The following is a 23776-nucleotide window of genomic DNA, read 5'->3' on the forward strand; positions in this document are numbered from 1 at the left end:
CTTTTTCATTTTCTAGGTTTTTGTGACTGTGTCTCCTCCTCCCACACCATCGTATACATGTATAACAATAAGTAAATACAGCATGACCAAATACCTTTCATGGTCAAATGGCTCACTGTTTTAAAAGCTTCAGTTTAAAACTCTAAAGATTGCTAACAGATGCACTTTTGGACAGCTGAGTGGAAGCCCACCCTGGGAAAAAACAAGAGCAGGTACTGTAAGTGGAACCGTACAAAGGGGGATTTTTTTTCAAGGTACAGTGCTAAAAGGATTTCCTATGGAAACAATAACATCTGTCACATGCTAGAGCAGCTATGCTAGACAGAAGCAAGGGTATATCTAGTTCCCCCCATGCTTTCAAACAGCAACTGGACAGATGTCTCTTGGGACTTGTCTACACAATTTAAATACTCCATTCTATTTGAAAAGAATGTGATCCCTCCACATGTGATTTGGAGGAAATCAAGCTTTAGGGTGAGAGACAAAAACTCCACAAACTTTAATTGCAGCTTTTATTGGCATAGCCATGAGTATGCACATGATCAAGCATGTGTCTGTCTGTCCACTTTGTATGGAATTCGCATGGCTGTGCATTGGTGGCAGAGGGAGGATGAACAGATGCAAATGCGTGGAGGAAAATGAAGACAGCAATAGCAATAGCATTTATTTTCCTATACCGCTTAATAGTGAACTCAGCACTCTCTATGCAGTTTACAATCTGTAAGCCAATTGCTCCCAACAAGCTGGGTACTCATTTTACTGACCTATCAAAGGATGGAAGGCTGAGACAATTTTGGAGCCCTGTGGCTGCAATACCAGCATTAAATCACTGCACCACTAGAGCTCCTTGACAGTTAAGCATCAATGTGAATGTGCAAAAATCTGTAGCAATTCACATAATGCAGACTAGCCCTAGGAAAGGTTAAAAACACAGTAGGAGAGTAACATCCAATACTCAGTGTTTGGTTCTCCAGAAATCGGTATTCTGGGGTACACTACCCCTGAAAAATGGATGCCAGACTCAGGAGAAGAAGGAGTGAATATCAGAGGAAGGCACATTAACAATCTAAGGTATGCAGATGACACCATATTACTAGCGCAAAACATCACAGACAAGGAACAATTACTAAGGAAGGTCAAGAAAGAAAGTGCAAAGGCAAGCTTGCTGCTGAACATAAAGAAAACAAAAATAATGATCACAGAGGATCTACATACATTCAACCTAGATAGTGAAGACATTGAAATATTTAAAGATTTCTTGTATCTTGGAGAAAATATTGATTAGAATGAGGACTGCAGTCAAGAAATCAGAAGAAGGCTAGGAATGGGAAGGACAGGTATGTAACAACTAGACAAGATCCTGAAGTGCAAAAGATATACAATAGAGCACTAAAATTAAAATAATCTAAGGCCTGATTTAAACAGGCACTATGAGACGCCTCCATCACATGCGAGGGGCGGCACTTTCAAACGCCCCTCGCATGTGACGGGGTGTAAAAATAGCGGCGCCCAATACACATGGGCGTTGCCATTTTGACGTGACAGACGCCTAGCATCTGCACGTCTTGGCGCAGTTGTGACGCTGCAAGTGCACCATTGGCACCTTGCGCCGTCACAACGGTGCCGCAAAAAGAACCCGCTTTTTGCTGTGTAAGGGAGCTGCACGGTTTGTCCGCTGCGGTTCCCTTGTGCAGCAAACTAGGGCAGTGGCAGACCGTCCTTTTGGGCAGTATGTATCCCACCCAAGTTATTGTATTCCTCATCACCATCTATCGCTTTTGAAAGTGGGAAAAAGCAGATAAAAAGAAAACTAACTCATTTGAGATGTGGCGCTGGAGCCAAGTGCTGAGGATACTGTGGAAAGCCAAAAAGACAACCAAATGGGTCCTTGAACAGATGAAGTCTGAAATCTCCCTGGAAGCCGAGACGATCAAATTGAGGTTGTCATACTTTGTCCACCTCATGAGAAGGCATGACTCATTAGAAAAGACAATAATGCTAAGAAAGGTAGTCAGCAATAAAAAGAGAGGAAGACTGCATGCTAGATGGCTAGACTCAGTCAGGAAAGTCATAGGCCTGAGTGTGCAAGAACTGTGCAGAGCTGAATGGAAGGTCTTAGAGATGTCTCATCCACAGGGTAACCATGAGTGGAGGGTGATTCAGAGGCAATTAGCAACACCAAGAAGTCAGAGCCAGCCTTGCCACAAGGCAGAATGAGGCTTTTGCCTCAGGCAGCATAGTTGGAGGATAGGGGAAAACTAGCTTTTCAGATGTTCTCGTGGACTTTTCCTCCTCTGCAACTGTTCCTTTTTGTTGCAAAGTAGATATGTGTATGCCACATAGTTAATCCTCTGCTGCAAAATTAGACTGCAGCCTCAGTTGTGGTGGAAGACCTTGTTGGCTAGGTTTGGAATCATGGACAGCTCATTTAATGTTCAGACCAAAATCACTAGCTGATTCACCAACCCCTTGACAAGGAAGTCACTTAACACCTTTGCCTGTTGACATCTATTCTACCATGTTGTGCTGTATTTGTTCATACACTAGGCCTCATAAAAGTTATTTTTGGCCACATTGCTTGGGAGAATTCTGGCAGCAAAGGCCAAAAAACAACAACAATTTTTTCCTAAGCTGTGTGTCCTAATTCACATAAAACTTGCAAGCTGGAGAAAACCAAACCAAACAAAGGAAAAACTGATTCCAAGGTATCACTTCTACCAGAATTCGCTACACATACAAAGCACTCATTATTGCAAGTATCCTGCAATTTTTTATTACATGATCTCTGGTAACTAGGATTTTTATTCAGAAAGGTAATTTGGTTTAATTTGCCTGAATTGGGTGGTGTGTGAGAGAAAGAGGCTCTGTTTTCACTTTTGCACCAAATTAAGTTGCTAATTTTGCAATCTGTGAAGGAAAAGCATGTTGCCCAACTTGGAAATGAAAGATTGTACAAAAGCGCTCAAGTTCTCAAAGTGGAGGAGGAGGAGTAAGATCTCAACAGCTTTTGGGGTTAGACAGCATGTGATATTTTGGTTATGGTGGCTTTTGGACAAAACCCCTTCTCAGGAACATTAGATTTAGAAGGAAAAGGCTTTTATTTTATAAAATCCAACTGAACCATTCAGCAATTTCCGACTGGCTGACCATGCTAGATTATCAAATATGTTTGTAATCTGGCTTGAACCAATTCTCAGGTTATTGCACATTCTTCTTGCACCCGCTGTTCTCATTTTACAGATAACGGGCATACCCAGGTTCATGTAAAAAACAAAACAAAAACTCAACCATGCTCCTCATGTTTTACTAATAGCCCACATCTTTCACAATTTTGGTGTGTGTCAGGTTCTTGTTGTTGTGAGCCTTCAAGTCGTTTTTTCTGATTTATGGCAACCCTATCTTGGGGGGGGGGGGGGCAGTTCTTGGCAAGATTTGTTCAGAGGAGGTTTGCCATTGGCTTCCCCTGAGGCTGAGAGAATGTGACTTGCTCAAGGTCACCCAGTGGGTTTCATGGCCAAGCTGGGAATCGAACCCTGGTCTCCAGAAATATAGTTCAACACTCAAACCACTATGACATGCCGGTGTCTGTGTCAGATTCTAATGTTTCCATCTCATTTTACTTGTAGTTGTGCTAAACTGGGAAATGGTCAGATTCTACCGTTTACCATTTTAGCACAAGTACAAGATGGAAAATGAAGTGTTCCAGCCGGCAATGCAGAGGGTATTTCAAGGGTTTTATAATATAAATGGCTTCTTCATACACTGTCATTTGGGGGTTTCCATGTCAATGGGGTGATCACATTACTTTGAGTCCAAACATTAATGGAACCAAAGTTTTCTTCCTCACTGCTGACCTCAAACTAGATTAAATTAATTTGACTTAGAGGAAACTGCATTTGCAGGATTGGGTGCAAAGGTGGTGTAGTGGTTTTTGTTCATGACTTGTTCAGGACTTTGGGAGACCAGGTTTCAAATCCTCACGCAGTCAGAGAAACCCATTGAGTGACTAGAAAACTGGGCCAAAGCTAACAAAATGAAATTCAACACGGAGAAATTTAAGGTACTGCATTTAGGGCGGAAAAATGAAATGCACAAATATAGGATGGGGGACACCTGGCTGAACAAGACAACATGTGAAAGGGATCTAGGAGTCCAAGTAGACCATAAATTGAACATGAGTCAACAGTGTGATGCGGCAGCTAACAAGGCCAATGCGATTTTAGACTGTATCAATAGAAGTATAGTGTCTAGATCAAGGGAAGTAATAGTGCCACTCTATTCTGCTCTGGTCAGGCCCCACCTGGAATATTGTGTCCAGTTCTGGGCGACACAATTCAAAAAGGATGTTGAAAAACTGGAGCATGTCCAAAGGAGGGAGACTAAAATAGTGAAGGGTCTGGAAACCTTGCCCTATGAGGAGCTACTTAGGGAGTTGGGGATATTTAGCCTGGAGAAGAGAAGGTTAAGAAGAGATATGATAGCCCTGTTTAAGTATTTGAAGGGATGTCATATTGATGAGGGAGCAAGCTTGTTTTCTGCTGCTCCAGAGACTAGGACCCGGAGCAATGGATGCAAGCTACAGGAAAAGAGATTCCACCTCCTGACAGTAAGGGCTGTTCGATAGTGGAACAAACTCTCTCGGAGTGTAGTGGAGTCTCCTTCCTTAGAGGTCTTCAAACAGAGGCTGGATGGTCATCTGTCGGGGATGCTTTGATTTTGATTTCCTGCATGGCAGGGGGTTGGACTGGATAGCCTTTGTGGTCTCTTCCAACTCTATGATTCTATGATTCTATGACCTTGGGCAAATCACACATTTTCAGCAGCCAAGGATGGAAATAGGAAATCTCCTCTGACTAAATCTAGCCAAGAAAAGTCTAGGAGAGGGTCACCATAACTTGGAGTCAACCTAAAGACATAAAAAAACAAACAGGGGTATTAAGCATCCACTGCCATTTTGGCACCTGCAATATGTTGAGTATCCAGTTTGCTGAAGAAACACATCACTCATCTTTAATAAAGAATAGAATAGTCCTGCTTGATCAGATCAAAGGCCAGTCTAGTCCAGCATTCTGTCCCCACTGAAATAGGATCACCAAAACATGTGAAGCAGGACTATACAAGGCCACCTCAAGTGTTATAAGGAGAAGGTGTCTAAGGGCTCTTGTGAGATTTAAAATCTTGGGAACCACCAAACACATACAAATCTTGTAACAGCAGCCTCATGAAATTAGAACTTCACTCCATTTCTCAGTGTGAACCAGGTGGAGAAGAGGCTGGATGGTGCCATGCCAGCCACAATTCCAGGAGCTGGACCCCTTGTATTTGGTATGTAAGGCCTGGTTGATATACCAGATGCTCAGAGGTTGATCTGGTGAGAGTATGGCTGGCAACCACTCTCAAATGCCAGATTTGGGATGGCCCATTTCACTCTGATATGGGACTGGACTTCAGGACTCCAAACAGGGATGTCCATGCAAAAGGTACTCATGGGTACCCTACATATTGCCCACCAGCAGGAAATTAGTAGAAATGCAACTTCAATTATGTTTCCCCTTTCACCCTGCACATTTCACATTGAGCGACATGAGGACATGAGATTCAGAAGTGACTGGGGAAGAAAACACTTTTTTCCATTGGTATTGGGTCCAATTGGCCTAAATACCCCAAAGGCACCAGATCCCACCTGATCTTAGAAGCTAAGCAGTCAGCCATAGTTAGCACTTGGATGGGAGACCAGCAAAACCACTTCTGAATATTCCTAAGAATACCCTATGAAATTCATGAGATTACTGTAAGTACAGAGGTAACTTGAAGGCACATAGACAAACACAGACACTGGCTCTTAGCCATTCAGGGACCTAGATCAATTGCACCAACTGAACCACTGATAATCTACCCTTGTCTTTAGGAATACGGACTGTAAACTGAGAAGAAGGAACAGGCGGATTTCCTGTAAGCCAAACCCAAGAGCAGTAATATTTATTTTCAAATTTGATGAGGCAGCCCCCTTCCCAGGTATCCTCATTTCCTTTTCTTATTAGGGCCAAACACACTGGCCCTAAAAGGACTTCAAAGTCCCTTTCTATCATAATCCAAAAATCCCTCTCCCAATCAGAGCCACAATTCTCCTTAATGGAATCTACATTCTTTCTTTGGGTCAGTGCCCATGGACTTGATATTACTCTACAGTTTCTCCCTCTCACACACAGATCCCACAGCCATTATGTAACAAATCCAAATCCTTCTAAATCAGGATTGCTTTTGTTTCTCCTCACTTGGGAGTCCCCTTCATTACTCCTAACAACAGAGGCTAGCACAGGACTTCTCAAATAGTGGGGCAGGCCCCCCAAGGGGGGCACGAGGCTCCGTAAAGGGGGGTGTGAGGCTCTGTTATGCAGAGGTGTACTTATAACAATTTTATAAACAAATGATACTATTTACAGTCGCGCGGGGGGCGCGAAATGTTTTCTTCTTCCTAGGGGGGCATGACAGAAAATAATTGAGAAGCACTGGGCTAGCAGAACAAATTGGCAGCCAAGTGTGCAAAGAGAAGAAGAAGAGAAAAGGCCTGATGGTTTCAAGAAGACACCCAGGCTCAGCTGCAAATCGGATATTATATGTGAGAACCAGAGCCTGGTTTTGTATATGACTCAACACTCACAATGCTCTGTTGTTGTCATGTGCCTTCAAGCCAACTCTGACTTCCAACAACCCTATTCCATGGTTTTCTTGGCAAGATTAATTCAGAAAAGGTTTGCCAATGGCTTCCTCTAAAGTTGAGGAGTGTAACTTGCTGAAGATCACACAGTGGGTGTCCATGGCTGAGAAGGGATTTGAACTCTTCTCTCCTGGAGTCCTAGTCCAGCACTCACACTATTATGCTGCAGTGACTATAAACAGCATAACCAAATCCCTGCTGAGCACCAATGTTCATTGAGACTTTTGTCAAGTTGCTTTTTCAGTCTAACTTACCCTACAGATTTGTGAACTCAGAGACACAGTCATGTTAGTCTGGAATATCCATATGTAAAGGGATCTTATAGCACCTTTGAGACTAAGGCGCGTTACAGACCGCCCAAAACAGATCGCTGGTTGCCGTGTCCGGGAAACGCAGCGGCCAAACCGCATGGTTCCCGGGCGCAGCCAGAAAGAAGCACCGAAATGGGGCTTCTTCCTGGGCCCCGGAAGTGGCGTCGCAAGGCGTGTACTCACAGCGCCACTTCCAGTGCGTGACGTCCGGATGCTGCACGTCCACGACGTCAAAATGGTGGCGCCCATCTGTACGTGGCACCGCCACTTTGACGTAGTCGTTACGCGCAAGGGGCAAGGGGCGTCAGGAAGCACCACCCCTTGCGCGTAATGACGGCACTCCATAGGGCCCATCCGGAACACACCTCACTGTGTAAAATAAATTGTAGCATAAACTTTCCTAGACTGGATCTACTTCCTCTGATGCACAGAGCGTGGAAGTAGACCAAGTCTACGAAAGCTTATGCTACAATGTCTTTTGCTCAGTCTCAGAGGTGAGACTAAGGTAAGCCACCTTGAATCCCATTTTGGGATAAAGGTGGAATATAAATCCCTTAAAATAAATAAAATAAACAAAGGTGCTACAAGATCCCTTTGCATACAGATCTGGGAACTGAGAGACAAAGGAATGGTCTATCTACTAAGGTACAGTCAAGCCCTCCATATCCAGGGATTCAACCATCCACAGCTTTGAAAAAATTCAAAGAAAAAGTATTCCAAAAAGCAAATCCTGAGTCTGCTATTTTATATAAGGGACACCATGTTACTGCCCCATTGCATATAATAGAACATGAACATCCATGGATTATGGTATTCACACAGGGTCCTGGAACCACACCCCAGCAGATACTAAGGTCCCATTGTATTCTTTGTCTTTAAGAACATAACAGTGCTGCCGGATGATACCAAAGGCCTATCTAGTTCAGCATCCTGATTTGCATAGTGGACAAACTGATATCCAAGGAAGCATATAATCAGTGTATTTCTTAACTCAGGGAGAGAGAAAAATAAAACCTTTCCATGATTAAAACGATCTACGGCGGAGGACAAAACCCGCAAAGTTGCTACACATGGCACTTAGGGGACAACAGGAGGTGTGGGGTTATAAAAAAATGAGGTTTTATAAAAAGTAAAAAGTATCCTCAATGGCTTCTAGGATTTTGGGTTGGGGGCCAAACACCTCATATTGTGTCATCAGTATAAGGTAAATGGCAAGATAATCACGATAAAGCTATCAGGCCTGCGAAAGGTGCTGTAAAAAGCTTGTGAATTTCTGATGGACTACTCAACAACTAAACTCCCTTGGAGTGTAGTGGAGTCTCCTTCCTTGGAGGTCTTTAAGCAGAGACTAGATGGCCATCTGTCGGGGATGCTTTGATTTGGATTTCCTGCATGGCAGGGGGTTGGACTGGATGGCCCGTGCGGTCTCTTCCAACTCTATGATTCTATGATAACTGTTGTTTCTATTTTTTTAAAAAAAAATCCAAATAACAAAATTTACTTGATCAAACTGATTGAGGTTAAATGTCATTAACATACCTCTGGAAATATTATAAACCTATATTTAGTCAGCTCTCCATATCCACATATTCTCCATCCATGGATTCAACCATCCACTGTTCAAAAAAATTCCAATCATCATCATTATCATCATCATCATCATCCAGAAAGCAAACCCTGCCACTTTATATAAGGGACACAAATTTATTACGGCATTGTATATAATGGGACTTGAGCAGCCACAGATTACAGTATCCACAGGGGGTCCCAGAACCAAATCCCAGAGGATACTAAGTGGATATCACTGTAATTATAATATTTCTGGAAATATTATCAAGGGGTTTCTTGTTCTCTGAGGTAGCATTTATTCTAAGTCTTTTCTGTGCTTTAACAAGTTTGTCCCCAATATTACCTTGATAAAAGAGATGCATGGAATCTGAGCTGAAAGGAATCCAATTAGTTACCCAGAACAGGGATAGGTAACTTCTGGAGACATGGGTGGCAATACTGGAAATATCCCTCCTCAAAAACAAAACAAACAAAGAAACAAAACAGACAACACTAAGCACTCTATAGCTGCTGCCCTGATTCTGTTCCCATGGGTGAAATTTGACAGCCACTCTCTATGGCACAGGAGGGTGCCACACCGTCATCCTGCACCACAGAGGCCCATCAGTGCCCAGGGTAGAGTATATCCTACCCTTCCAGGGAGGAAAAGGGAAGATTTGTGGTTTTGTTTCACTCACAGCACTGTGGTACTTTTTACTAGTTTTTGGCTACATAGTTTGGCCAATACCAATCAGTTTCTAGGCAAGGTACAAAGTGTTGGTGATTACCTTTAAAGCCCTACATGGCTTGGGTCCAGAATACTTAAGGGAACGCCTTCTTCCGTACTGCCTGTCCCGCACATTGAGGTCCTCAAGTAAGCACTTACTTCAGCCAAAAAAAGCTAGGCTAACATTTGTCACTCAAAGGGCCTTCTCTACTTCTGCGCCGAAGTTGTGGAACGACCTGCCAGAAGAGATCCGCCATATCTCCACCTGTACAGACTTCAAAAAGGCTCTTAGGATGGATCTCTTCCGGCAGGCCTCTCCAACCTAGCTAATTCCAGCTTCCTCCCTTATGTATGTTTATGAATATGAGCTCAACTTTCTGATGTATGTCTCTCTGCCTGCCGAATTGTTTTTAATTCTTAGCTAATGCTGTATAGCATTTTCTTGTTTTTAAGCTCTGATTGTTTAATTCTAGTTTTAATATTGGGAAGGGGGTTGGAAAGGGACCATTTAGTATTTTATTGTAATGTATTTTTACTGTTGTAACCCACCCGGATTCCTAGTGATTGGGCAAGCCATAAATTCTTTCTTTCTTTCTTTCTTTCTTTCTTTCTTTCTTTCTTTCCAAATGGGAGATAGCAAAAATTGAAAAGACAGCCATGGGGAGGGTACACATAACCTACAGGCTGGATATCACCCATCTCTAACCTAGTATAGAGGTAGACAGACTTGCAATGAGGTTTGGAAGCCAGTTTTCTGCCCCTAGGCCCTTCTGGGAGCTGCATGGACTGCCAACGATATGAAGGGAGGGAGGAGGCCCAAAGTTCACTTCTGGTTTTGATATAAACAGTGAAGAGGCTCCCTATTCAAAAGGTGAATTGCCACCACCTGAGCCTTCTAGTTAATGCAAGTCACTTGTTTCCTTTGCATCAGTAAAAGCATGGTCTGGAAAGCCTGCACCTTCAATCGAAGGATCACACTTTGTTCATTGCTGTTCTCACTGCTGATTCCTTTACCCCAAATAGGTTTGACTGAAGCATCTTCAGATAAACATATGCCTCACTTTTACTTGAATGCCTCCAAACAAAAGAAATGCATATCTTCCCTGGACAATATAGTCCATTGCATGTATCTATTTATAGTGGACCCTTCTCATTCTTAGGGTTTGGGCCCAGGGCCCCTGTGGATAACATAAAATGCAGACAGGTGTGCCCCATACTATTCAATGGGGGCAATGTGTGTGCAGATGTATCGGTGCAATCGTGTGTACATGCTTCCATTGAATAATATGGGCCATGGACCGTCAAATTTGCAGATCACCAGCCCCCCAATATGAAGGGTCCACTGTATTTATTTATCCTCTGTTCATATTGCCTTATGTATTTAACACATCTTCCCACTAGGTTTATCCTGAGCTTCTAAGCCCTTGATGCTTCCATACACCCCAGTGAGCAATTGTTTCTCTGATCACCCAGCTTTTTAAATATTTGAAAAGATCCATTTCCATCTCTCTCCCGCGTCTCATTCCTTCCAGCTCCTGTTCATTTTTGCTGATCACTGATCACGGTGATGGCCTGTTATCATAAATACAGAGGAACTACATTTATACTGTTTCTTAAACTAAACATGTACTCTCATGTATTAACTCTGGAGCAGGCTGCTAGTTTAGGTTCATAATCACCCACCAGAACTAGAGAAAACCATCTCTGTTCGATATGGATTCTTCTAGGTGCACAAATTGAAAGGACAATGAAAATGGGCAATGAGATAATCTTTTCACTCTCCAACACCAAAAAGGATCACTTAAAAAACAACATGTAGGCCAGTTTAGGACTTAGGGTTGTAAAGTCGCCATAAAGTTTGACAATGGCTTTGTAACACATTTAACCTTTAGAGGGTCATATTTTACAAGATTAGTCTTTACATAATCAATTCAAGTTAAGATGTATATCTTCATAAACCTCATCCTTGCAGGCAAGAACATCATTTTACCATTTTTCTCCTTGCTGTGAGAAAGTTGTTGAAAACTTTGAAGACTATTTGTGCAATTGTGTGGAAAAAACTGTGTAAAAGACAATTTTTTGTACAGAAATGTCATGCTCTATGTAGAAATATTACCTTTCTGCATAGAAAATGCTGGTTTCTATACAGGAAATTAGTTTGCTGTGCAGAAAATGCTGTTTTCTGCACAAAACCCCCACATTTTTTCTTTCTTTATTTATTAAACTAAAAAAAAGCTATTTACAAGCAAGTAGAAGTCAATGAAACCATTCACCTCTAAACGATATAATAATAATAATAATAATAATAATAATAATAATAATATGTTTTATTTATAGACCGCTATTCCGCAATGATCATAGCGGTGTACAGTAAACATTGCAATACAATACAAGGTGACAGTTAAAGGAGGGAGCAGCCTCTTCCTTCAGACAGTCCCTGATGTTGCTGGGTCTGCCTGATCGCTCCCTCTCAGGCCAAGATGACAGTTAAAAGAGGGAGGAGCCTCTTCCTTCAGGCAGTCCCTGATGTTGCTGGGTCTGCCTGATCGCTCCCTCTCAGGCCAAGATGACAGTTAAAAGAGGGAGGAGCCTCTTCCTTCAGGCAGTCCCTGATGTTGCTGGGTCTGCCTGATCGCTCCCTCTCAGGCCAAGATGACAGTTAAAAGAGGGAGGAGCCTCTTCCTTCAAGCAGTCCCCAATGTTGCTGGGTCTGCCTGATCGCTCCCTCTCAGGCCAAGATGACAGTTAAAAGAGGGAGGAGCCTCTTCCTTCAGGCAGTCCCTGATGTTGCTGGGTCTGCCTGATCGCTCCCTCTCAGGCTAAGATGACAGTTAAAAGAGGGAGGAGCCTCTTCCTTCAGGCAGTCCCTGATGTTGCTGGGTCTGCCTGATCACTCCCTCTCAGGCCAAGATGACAGTTAAAAGAGGGAGGAGCCTCTTCCTTCAAGCAGTCCCCAATGTTGCTGGGTCTGCCTGATCGCTCCCTCTCAGGCCAAGATGACAGTTAAAAGAGGGAGGAGCCTCTTCCTTCAGGCAGTCCCTGATGTTGCTGGGTCTGCCTGATCGCTCCCTCTCAGGCCAAGATGACAGTTAAAAGAGGGAGCAGCCTCTTCCTTCAGACAGTCCCTGATGTTGCTGGGTCTGCCTGATCGCTCCCTCTCAGGCCAAGATAACAGTTAAAAGAGGGAGGAGCCTCTTCCTTCAGGCACTCCCCAATGTTGCTGGGTCTGCCTGATCGCTCCCTCTCAGGCCAAGATGACAGTTAAAAGAGGGAGGAGCCTCTTCCTTCAGGCAGTCCCTGATGTTGCTGGGTCTGCCTGATCGCTCCCTCTCAGGCCAAGATGACAGTTAAAAGAGGGAGGAGCCTCTTCCTTCAGGCAGTCCCTGATGTTGCTGGGTCTGCCTGATCGCTCCCTCTCAGGCCAATATTTTGTTCAATATCATACACTGAACAAAACTTCCAAATTCCCCTTAATGCCTGGTCTCAACACTTAAAACATGATTTTATAATACTCCTTTTCTGAATCATCAATATCACTGTATCCACGAAGTATAATTACCAAATTATACCCACTGACCATTTTATCATCCTGCTATACTAATAGCTTCCCTCTTAAATCAACGACCTGCACACTTCACTGCTTGTTTTTACAATTTAACAGTACCGGGGCCCATTCTTTCTATATTAAATCTATATCTTTATGATTTAAGCGACTGGTTAATTTGTCCATTTCACACATTTCATATATTTTCAACAACCAGTCTTCTATCTGTGGTATATCTTGACATTTCCAAAATTGTGCCAATATGATTCTGGTGGCAGTTATTAAATAAAGGAGAATACGTTCATACTTCTCAATTTGTGATGGGATTTTGTTTAGCATATTTAATAAGTAAATCTCCAGATTAAACTCAAATTTTATATTTAACATTTGCTCAATCTCTCTATGTATATTCTTCCAATATATCTTTAATTTGAGGTATCTCCATTAAATGTGGAACCAAGATCCTATTATCTTATTACATTTTCAACAAGTGTCCGTGCCTGTTATAAATTTTTGCTATTTTATTAGGTGTTAGGTACCACCTATGTTCAATCTTCCAGTAATTCTCACAGAGGTAAAAAACCCACATGCTTTTTTCATGTAGAATTAAGTCTCAGACTTATTCAAAGCATGTGCATGTGTGTCTAATGATATATTTTATAATCTGCTTTACATTTTTATTTTTTAATCTTGCTTTAACTTTTGTAATTTTTAACTATTTGTTTGTTCAACGTCTTCCAAGCCTCTTTAAAGTGGTAAAAAGGCAGGATAGAAATAATGAAATCAACAAGAACAACTGCAAAGATTCTTCCCCGACGACGATTCTCTTTATCAGGGTTTTCCCCAACACTCAAGAAACCCACTTTTCAAATATTTTGGAATATGACCTGCATATCAGCAGGGATTACATTTCCAGACTTACTTCCAGACAGCGAAAATTGTAGATAATGGTGAAAGCTACATTTCTGGTAGAAGTTGATCAGTCGTGTTGGAGGACCTCCAGATGCCTAGGGAGACTTTTCCCCCCTAGACACGAGTAAGTGAAACTGCAGTTACCAGCCCTGTTGATAAGGAGGTCATACAGCTCCTTCCATCCCTATGGGGAAATATAAATTTGATCCTACAAAATTGCCAGATTCTTCCAGGCTTGAATCCAGAAAAGACAGAGTCTTTCACAGAAAAACTCTTCAGTACATGAAGGAAAAATGGTGAGCTAAGAACTTTAGTGAATGTACAGAAATATTACTGTGTTTGGAGGGGAGCCACAGGTTTTGTGAGTGGCAGCTGGTGGCACTCATGTCAGTAGGACACTGAATCTATTTTGGAGTCCAGTATGAATGTCAAAAGAGGTGGTAAACATGGAAGGAGGGTTTGGTTGAGCACTTTGGACAGTTTATTTAAAGCTCAGGTTACAACCCAAAGCAGATTCATCAGTCCATAAGCCAGGCATAATAGTGGCACAGTGGGCAGCTCTAGTAGCAAACTTACACAGGACTGGAGGATAAGGAGATAAGAAGAGGAAAGACAAGTGTGGGCAGCCCACTATGAAGTACAACCAATGGGCTGCCCATACCTGTCTTTCTTCTTTGTGTCTGCTTATCCTCTAGACGTAAGTTTGCTTCTAGAGCTGTTCCAACAGCCAGCTGGAAGTTTCCTCATGCAATCTTTGGCTATCTCAGATTGTGTGAGGGTGGGGGGAAAGAAAACTGCTTGTACAAGGAGGTACTGGATGCCTCCTTACACAGTCTTTCAAATGGTAAAACATCCATGTGCAAAAGGGATTTTGAATATGGAATGCCACTATTAGATCCTGCCTATTGTGTGATGCACAAAATACCAGTAATTGTTATATGGTAACAGAAGACAGATGTCAACAGTGTTTGGAAAAGTTACCTTTTTGGATCACAACTCCCAGAATTCCCCAGCAGCATCGCCAATGGGTATTCTGAAAGTAGTAGTCCACAAATGTCATTCTGAACTCAAGATGGTCTGAGATACAACCATAAATTCTTATATAAGAGCCAGAAGATTATCTGCCCTTTCTTTTTTACAGACTGGGGACATTTTCTCCATGTTCTTTAGAATAATTCCAATATATTCTATAGATTTTCTACTGTTTTATTTGTCAAACCTATCCAGTTTTAAAAGAAAGAGAGAAGGAGAGAGAGAGAGAGAGGCAGAAACACACACACACACAGAGAGAGAGAGAGAGAGAGAGAGAGAGAGAGAGAGAGAGAGAGAGAGAGAGAGAGAGAGGCGAGCCATGGAGGAAATGTGCAGTACTTTGCTTTTCTTACCTTCTTCTTGCTGCAGTAGATCTGCCACTTCTTTTCTGCTGGAAGCGCAAACATGGCTTCTCTATGCTTATCTGTAAGATCAAGCTCATCCTACAAAGAAAGAGAAAAAGAAAAAGTCATGTATCATAAAAGCATTAAATTAATTGTATTGGCTGGCAGTACAATTGAGGAAGTGATCTCTTTATCCCTCAAAGAGGCTCAAATTGATTTAGCCTTGCTTCAGTAATTATTCCAATATCATTTGTAACCTTATTGGCTCAATAAGATTACCTGTCCAGCAGAAGATTCACAGTAGTTCTTGCAAGTGAGCTAAGGACTGTTGTTACGAACACAGATCTAGTAACTTACCAGAGGAAACCAGAGAGAGTCAGCTAATATAAGGGTCCATGAGTTTCTTTGGTTCCCTTTGCAAGATTACTAGATTTAAGCTGGCCTGCCCATAACCACAAAGCTAGCCCTTTAGTTCTCCAGTTAGAGCAATCTTGACTCTTCTGCATTGCAGATAATCTTACAGCAGACTCTCCCTTCTATTTGGTACTCTGCAATCCGGACTACCTATTTGATTCCATGGCATTCCAGCTTCTTATTGGATTTCTAATTCTTATATCAGTAGTTGCAGGTGTGACCTCACAGCAGGTGAAGTAAATGTCTGACAGTAACATTAACACAGTGCAAGCTGCTAAAAAGAATAACTCACCCTACTGTGTTAGCCAATTTCCAGTAGGGTTTTCAAGGTCTGGTCTGTTCCCTGGCACTCCATAAGGTGAGGAAGAGAAGAGAAGGAAGGAGTGTAACCCCTCTCTCCTTTGGATCATACCCTAACATACTTGTCATGTGCCTCCAAGTCAACTCCAGCTTATGGCACCACTTGGTTGTTGTTGTTGTTAACTACTGTACATCTGAGTAAATTTCAATTCATGGTGACCCTGTGAGTAGGACATCTCTAAGATCCCCTGCCCTCAACTGTTCTGCTCAGGTCCTACAGTCTCAATTTAGCCATCCTGGGTTCCAGGGAGAGTCCAGGCTTGATCTGTTCATGGACCCATTTGTCTCTCTTACAGGCCACCCACAGTATCCTCAACACTCTTCATTGGCACCACATCTCAAATTAGTTGATATTGCAAATGAGCTGGAGACATTATCACAGGGTTTCCTTGGCAAGATTTATTTGGAGGGAGTTTGTCATTGCCTTCCTCGAGGCTAAGCAAGTGGGACTTATCCAAGGTCACCCAGATGGTTTCCTTGCCTGAGTGAGGATTTGAATCCTGGTCTTCTGGAGTCCTTGACCAACAGTCAACCCATAAAATCACATGAAGAGGGGGAAACATTGGCGCATTACAGACTGCCCAAAGGGGCGGCCTGTATCTGGCCCTTTCCCTGCCGGATCGGGGCCTCAGCTGCCACAGCAGCAGCCTCTGAGGCCCCGATCCACTGCTTTCCAGGCCGTGGGGAAGTGGCAAAAGGCTCCTTCCCCGCGGCCTGGAAAGGGGTGTCCTTCATGCCCCAAGGACACCCGACGGCGGTGGGGGGTAAGGAGAAAGGGGCTGTTCAGCCCTTTTCTGCCTTGTGTTGCTGGCGCAGCCATCTAAAGGCTGTGCCAGCAACACAAATCCTGGAAGAAGCTCCGAAATGGAGCTCCTTCCTGCACTGCGAAAAGGGCGCCCCAAGCACCTCACGCGGTGCAAGGATATCACTTCCTCACCGCCCCATTTGGAGGCAGTGCGGTGGTGACGTCCCCATGGCGGCGCCCATGTGTATAGGGTGCCGCCATTTTGTACATCCCCAGGACGTACTAGGGTTAGGGCATCCAGAATGGACGCCCTTTCCTAACCCTAGTACGTCCTGGGGATGTACTTTGCGCGCATCTGTAATGCGCCATTGCTACCTTCTGCTCTATCATACCCAGCGTGTCAGTTTCTTAAGAAGAGCCAAATATTGTGCAGAGCTGTAACATTTCTGCAATTCACAAGCATCTGTCCTCCTTCCAATGCTGTACCATTTCTAACCCAGATGCTGGCCCTAAGGAAGGTTATGCAACTTTTATATAAGCTTCCCTCCTTTCTTTTGATTGACAATGGAGCAAATGTAAAATTCATCTTGATCTACTAATGTGTCATTTTGTATATTTCTGAAACCTGTATACTTCACAGCTGCACAGAAAAGTGTGTTGCTAGCAGCTTCATGGAGTGTGGGTGCTACAGACAAAAACCCTTACAGCTACTGAAAATTGCTCTATAGTCCTGAACTTTATGAGAAGGGGTCATTCCTGTCTTTTCTTCCTCTTCTCATTTGTATGAGAAATGACCTATAATGATCTATAAGAAGCAAGGCTAGATATCACCATGGTTCACTGAAGACTGTGATGAGGACTTTTCCCCCCAAATTACTCTCCAGAGCTGAGGTTGTGCTATGGCTCTCTTTCTAAAAACAAAACAAGTTGGCATGATCAGCCACATATGATTAAGGAGACAGATGTGCAACTCCCTGAACTCTTTCACCTCACTCTGTGTGTGAACATCACTTAGCCATCTTTTTCCTATCCATTAAGCATATAGGGTGGGCCCTTCCCATCTGTGGGAGTAGTTCCTCTGCCCCCCATGGATGGAAAAAAACCCACAAACACTCAAGCCCCATATTATTCAATGGCCAGCAATGTGCCAAAGTGCAAATATTTCTCTATGGCCTCACTGCATTTGGAAACCAAGCTATTTCCAGGAGGTTTTGTAACGTCTGCTTGCACTAGGAAAAACTGAAAAAACTGAACAAATAAACTATCTTACTGTCTTTCCCAACAGTACTTAGGGATGGCGTTACTATATGAATAGACAGATTTTGTGCCCCACTGCATTCACCCTGCCATAAACTTTAAACTGTTGGTCTATGTTACCCAAGAGAAACAGCTGGACATTTCTGTCCAATGTGGAACATCTATTTTATTTATTTATTACTGAATTTATATCCTGCTTTCCCCAAAAAAATGGGATTCAGGGCACCTTGAGCAAACATCTCCATTGTTTCATGTTGCAGAACTGGAGTTGCACATGTGATGCCATTGTCTAGGGATGTCCATGACTATGCATGGATGTGCCTTTGATTGGGCATTTGGCATCTTGGTTCAGTTGTGTAACTGTATGTGGAGGATCTTGGCCATATTATTAACAATTTGTTTGGCATCTCTCTCTCTCTATCTCATTCACTCACTCACACACACACACTTCCAGCATTTTAAGGTTATGCTACCAAAATACACTTTAATGCAAAAGCACAGTGCTTGTGTCTTATTCCAGAACTAGGTGTAGTTTCAAACCTCTCCAAGAGTTCTTTCAGTGCCAAATGCTGACACATGTTCCTGTGATGGCATAAGTTTTATTGATGGTAAATGATGCTGCAGAAGTTACACAGGAGAGAAGCATTCCAATCCTTTTGCTAAAAGCATCTCCTCACAGCTGATGGTTGAACTGAGCCCCCCCAAAAATTCCACCCAAACTATCTCTAGGTGAATGATCAATTTCCCCATCACTGATATATTGGGAGTTCTTGGGATGAGATGTAACTCCCCAAGACAAGATCAAGGTACTATAGTGGAGAAGCAACAGCCAAAATAAAGCTGCTTCGAGTCACAGTGGAGGTATGGTGTTTCAATGATGCATGCGTCCTAAGAGTCCAGAAGTCACAGCAAAGCCACGCTTCAGCCCTAAGGACTGGAGCATGGCTTTGGTGTGGCTTCTGGACTCTTAGGACGCATGCATCATTGAAACACCATACCTCCACTGTGACTTGAAGCAGCTTTATTTTGGCTGTCTGTAACAGGCCAAAGAAAATCAATGTCCAAGCATGATCCATCTACAACAGCTATGAGAACTGTACAATCTGAAGATGCCAGCCACAGATGCAGGCGAAACATAAGGAATAATTTTTTCAAGAACACAGCCACATAGCCCAAAATCCCACAAAAAAACTATTGTACAATCAGGTTAGCAACAGAGAAAATTTTACTCCTCCAGTCCATTCTCGGCCTTCTTATCTTTTTCTAGCCTCAAACTGCAAAGCACATGCAAAAGTATCCAACAAGGTTACTAATACAAATGAACTTTTTCATGCCACAGGGCAGCTGTAAACATTTTGCCATAATGCTATCAAGGACTCTGACTCTGATCAAGGCCTAACACACTACTCTTCTGTTTGTGTGCATGTAGTGGTGGATCCCCGCCTCTGACTTTTTGCAAAAAGCAGTGTTTTTTTTCAAAAATAATACAAATAATAATTTGTTTTTTTTAAAAAAATGAAGCAATTGCCAACAAGGACCTGTGAACACTTGAGGTTTGTGCTTGTTCCTCTGTGGAAATGGGCTATTGTCTTATCTCAGATCACTTCTAATTTATTTTTTTAATATAAATTGCATCTGATGTTTAAAAGAAAACAAAAGGAAAGCAAAGCAGAGTCAAATACACACAGACACACACAAATACAACAAAATACACACAATCTGCATTAAAAAGTTTGGTCTGTGACAAAACATTCCCCTTCCCATGCCGCTCAAAATGTCCCTTACAGCTACCTATCTTTTCCTTGAATCTTCGCTAAATTCCCTTATCAATCAAAATTAACAATTACTAATAATTTACACCTCTTTCAGATACATATTAAGTTTAACTTGAGACTGCTCTATTTACTAACCATCAAACCCCACAGTACAGTTGGAACTCCATATCCACAGATTTTTTTTTTGTACACGGAGTCAACTTTCCATGGCTTGAAAATATTCCAAAAAAAGTAAACCTTGATTTTGCTATTTTATATAAGGGACACCATTTTACTGTGCCATTGTATTTAATGCGACTTGAGCATCCACGTATTTTGGTATCCAAGGGAGGTCCTGGAAGCAAACCCCAGCAGATACCATGGCCCCACCGTACTAGTACTCCCCCTCCGTTTGTTTTATATACTCCATATAATGTCTATTTTCCCCCCAGAAAATGTTCCTTCGGGTTCCCTTTTTATTAAAGTTGTTAGCTTGTCTAAACGAGCCAATTCCCTCATCTTCTTTAATCGCTCAGCCCAAGTCAGAAAGTTATTACTGTAGCTTTCCAGTATCTCACAAAACACAATCTTGCAGCAGTTGCCATACAGCTTATTAAGGCTCTATGCTCAGAGCAATTCTATTGCTTTTTTTCCACAATGCCAAAATTTGGGAGTTCTCTCATTTTAGCACAACAACTTTATGAAGGAGATTTAGATGACTGCACAAGATAAAGGCTAGCTGGCAGCGGTATACATAAAATAAGACTGAGGTTTCTGGAGCACTGCACAAGAAAATCCCCACATTTTTGACGCAGCTGATAAGGGACTATGCATGGGCAGACATGTTGTCATAGGCAGGAATTCAGAGCTGCTGCTGCCAATCCTGCAAACTGGCTGGAACGCAACTGAAAATGGCAGTCCACATTTTGCCCAAGTTCCTTAAAACCATGCTGAACTTGGAAAGAGTGTTTTTGTAAAGAGAAAACACCCTGCAACAACAGAACACTGTATTCATCCATCTGAGTTGAAATTCTGCCATGAAATCCCTCAAGCAATCTACACACAAGTTTCATCCCATGCAGTTTCAATTAACAATCATGAAGCGGACTAATTAGTGAGCAGGAGATGCCAATTGGCAATTAACTTTATAGCCCATCTGCAATTTGTTCTTTGACTGGGCAGGATTAGAGCCTGCATCTAAGAAGGAAGAAAGGAAGAAAAAGATAAACAGACACGTTGCTGACTGATCACGTCTGGTTAAGAACAGTGGTACTTGAAAGCTCAAAAGGAAATCAAAATAGCTCCAAATTAGTCTTCCCAAATCTTGAGATTTCCAAGCCAATGTTGCAATTGCTTAAATTATCTCAAGAAAGACAGCCAGAGGTTTGGTTTAAAAAAAAAATAAAGCTCTTCTTATGCTTGCAAGAAAATTGTGGTAGTTTCTAAAGAGTAACACAATTGGAAGAGCAAAGAAAAAGAAGAAGAAAATAGCACATCCCAGGATGCTTGCTTGTTCTACACAAACATTAACATACTTTCAACCAGAACTGTCTGCCTGTTCATATAAAGCAGGGAAGGGCAACTTTAGCCCGCCACATGTTTTTACAACGCATTTCCCATAATCCATCACCATTGGCTATCCTGATTACGGCTAATGGGAGGTGTAGGCCAAAAACATCTGGAATGTTACTGCTTCCCATCCCATCTACAGAAGCTTTAACGTCTTCCAATAGTACTGATGGAAGATGTGCTTGTTCAGTTTTTGAATATGACACTATCCATATACAGGTTATGTCTGAGCAGTAGTTTCAAGGAGGGCAAGAGGAAGCATTGTTTTCAATTGCTTAGGGTAGCTTCAGGAGCAAAACACTCTGAATACTAAATGGCACTGAAGCTTCGATATCATTCATTATAAATGTGTGTGTTGTGTGCCTTCAAAATCATATCCGATTTATAGTGATCCTAAGGCTAAGCTATTACAAAGTTTTCTTGGCATGATTTGTTCAGAGGGGGTTTGCTTAACTCTGAAGCTGAGAGTGCATGATCTGCCCAAGGTCATCCCTTCCATGGTTGAGTGGGGATTTGCACCTGGGTCTCCAGAGACAGTCCAATGCTCAAACCACTACATGATGCTGGTTCACTGCATTATAAATACCGAATTGTTTGTCCTTAGCTGAAGCGTCACTCCTTTTGCAATGGAACAGTAACCTCTACGCACTTTTATAAGTTAGAGAGGTGTGGTTCCACTAAATAGTAGAAGAGGATCAACCAATTTAAGCCTTGACTTATGCTGTGTATTGTGCTAATGGGGGCTGATGCAGCCATGAGCTGGATAAAAGGAAACCATATTTAGCATCACACATTAATGATTTGTAGCTTTTTTAAAAAAAGTTTTTTTAAAGGCAGATCAGGGAATGGGGATTCAGCCTGTGTTAGAGGGGGTTATACAGTACTCTCCCTACAAAGACAGGTTCACAGTTTAGGTGTATTTCTGGTCTCGGCTTTAAACCTGGAGGCCCAGATTTCTGTGGCAGCCAGAAGTGCATTTGAACAATTTAAGCTCGTGCACCAACTGCACCCATTCCTTGAAACACTGGACCTGGCCACAGTGGAGCATGCCTTAGTTGAATCCAGTGATGCAGACAGTCAATTGACTCTGACTTAAGTTGGACTTAAGTCACTTCAATGACTTGACAAAAATGACAAACAGATTCGACTTCGCTAGTGTCATCTACTTCAAGCAGCAGGCAAAGTGCAGGGTGAATTTCTCAGACAGGAACAGCACAATGCGTTAGGTAATGGGCATGAGGTGAAAGGATGCTTCTAAAGCCTTTGAAAAGCTTTAGAAGGCTCATCTGATGTACAGTGGGGACAGGCTGCCAAGCAAACCTTAAACCTGCCTCAAGCCCATTGCCTAACTCACTTGCTGTTCCTTCCAAGAAACGCACCCCGCCTCCTTTTGTTATGTTAAAAGTTGGCTCCCAGACTTGAGGCTTGACTTGGACGCATCTTGCAAGGGCTTGAGACTCGAGATCTGGCCCTCGCGGTCTCTTCCAACTCTATGATTCTATGTCTTGAATACATTCTTGCTAGAATCCCACCTGGACTATTGTAATGAGTTCTACTTGGCCTAACTTTGAAGAATGTTTGGAAACTTCAGTTGGTCCAAAGAGCTGCAGTCAGACTGTAAGCTGGGGCAGGTTATAGACACCATACTATACTGCTTTTAAAACAGCTCACTAGATGCTCATTTGCTTCCAGTCCTGGTTATGACACATAAAGCCCTATACAGTTTAGGTCAAGCTATCTGGCAGACCTTATCTTTCCATATGAGCCTGCCTGGGCTCTCAGATCATCAGAAGTAATCCTTCTCTCAGTCCCACCACCATCAGAAGCATGGTTTGTGGGGGTCACAAGAGAGGGCCTTCTTGGTGGCTTTGCCATTCTGTCAGCAGGCTAAAACTTTTTTTATTCTGACAGGCTTTGAAACAGAAAGAACCGACAAGAGTTGTATAGTTTTAATCTGAACTGTTTTTAATAGCTTTTAAAAATATTTTTAAACTGCATTTTATTCTTTTAATTTGATTCTGTGTTTTAATACTGTGATTAGTTTAATTCTATTTCAGTGCTCACTTTTTGTATGTTTTAATTGTATTGGTCTCTTAAATTGTGAGCTGCTTTGAGTCCCAATTTTGGGAGGAAAGTGGGATACAAATAAATATAATAAATGATAATACATTTTCATTTTGTGTGGGAATGAAACAGGGAACTGGGGTAACCTGCTGAGACCACAAGCTCTCCGACCCTCCTGTTTCCACTCCCTGGATTGGAAGCCTCAAATAGCCAGGTAAGCATCTTTCTGAATGAGAAAGTGTCATCCACACCCTATGAGAAAAGGCAGATTACTCACAGCATCACCTCCTTGTTAGTAAGGAGCTTATGCTTAAAACGTCTGACATAAAGGCTTCACCTGGCATTTCTTCTGTTGGCATGTCTCCAACCACTCCCTACCAAGCAAACAATTCAAGCCTTCTTTACACGTGGGGCTGGAAACTAAAGAAATAGACATCTTTGGCTTAGAAGCTGAAAAGGCATTTCTAAAGAAGAACA

At 42.4% G+C, this 23776-nt stretch overlaps 1 protein-coding gene across 2 annotated transcripts in view; it reads right to left on the reverse strand.

The window, feature by feature from the left end:
• The window catches only part of LOC149315237 (disheveled-associated activator of morphogenesis 1), a 254979-nt gene that overhangs the window by 110894 nt on the left and 120309 nt on the right, over positions 1 to 23776 (reverse strand). For both annotated transcript variants that reach the window (XM_089522803.1, XM_089522802.1), the window contains exon 3: positions 15146 to 15235. In XM_089522803.1, coding sequence (XP_089378929.1) covers positions 15146 to 15235 — 90 coding nt within the window. The remainder of the gene's footprint in view (positions 1 to 15145; positions 15236 to 23776) is intronic.

The sequence above is a fragment of the Sceloporus occidentalis genome, unplaced genomic scaffold (assembly GCF_023333645.1).
Source record: "Sceloporus occidentalis isolate IW3139 unplaced genomic scaffold, rSceOcc1.0.p SCAF_4, whole genome shotgun sequence".
Classification (NCBI taxonomy): Eukaryota; Metazoa; Chordata; class Lepidosauria; order Squamata; family Phrynosomatidae; genus Sceloporus; species Sceloporus occidentalis.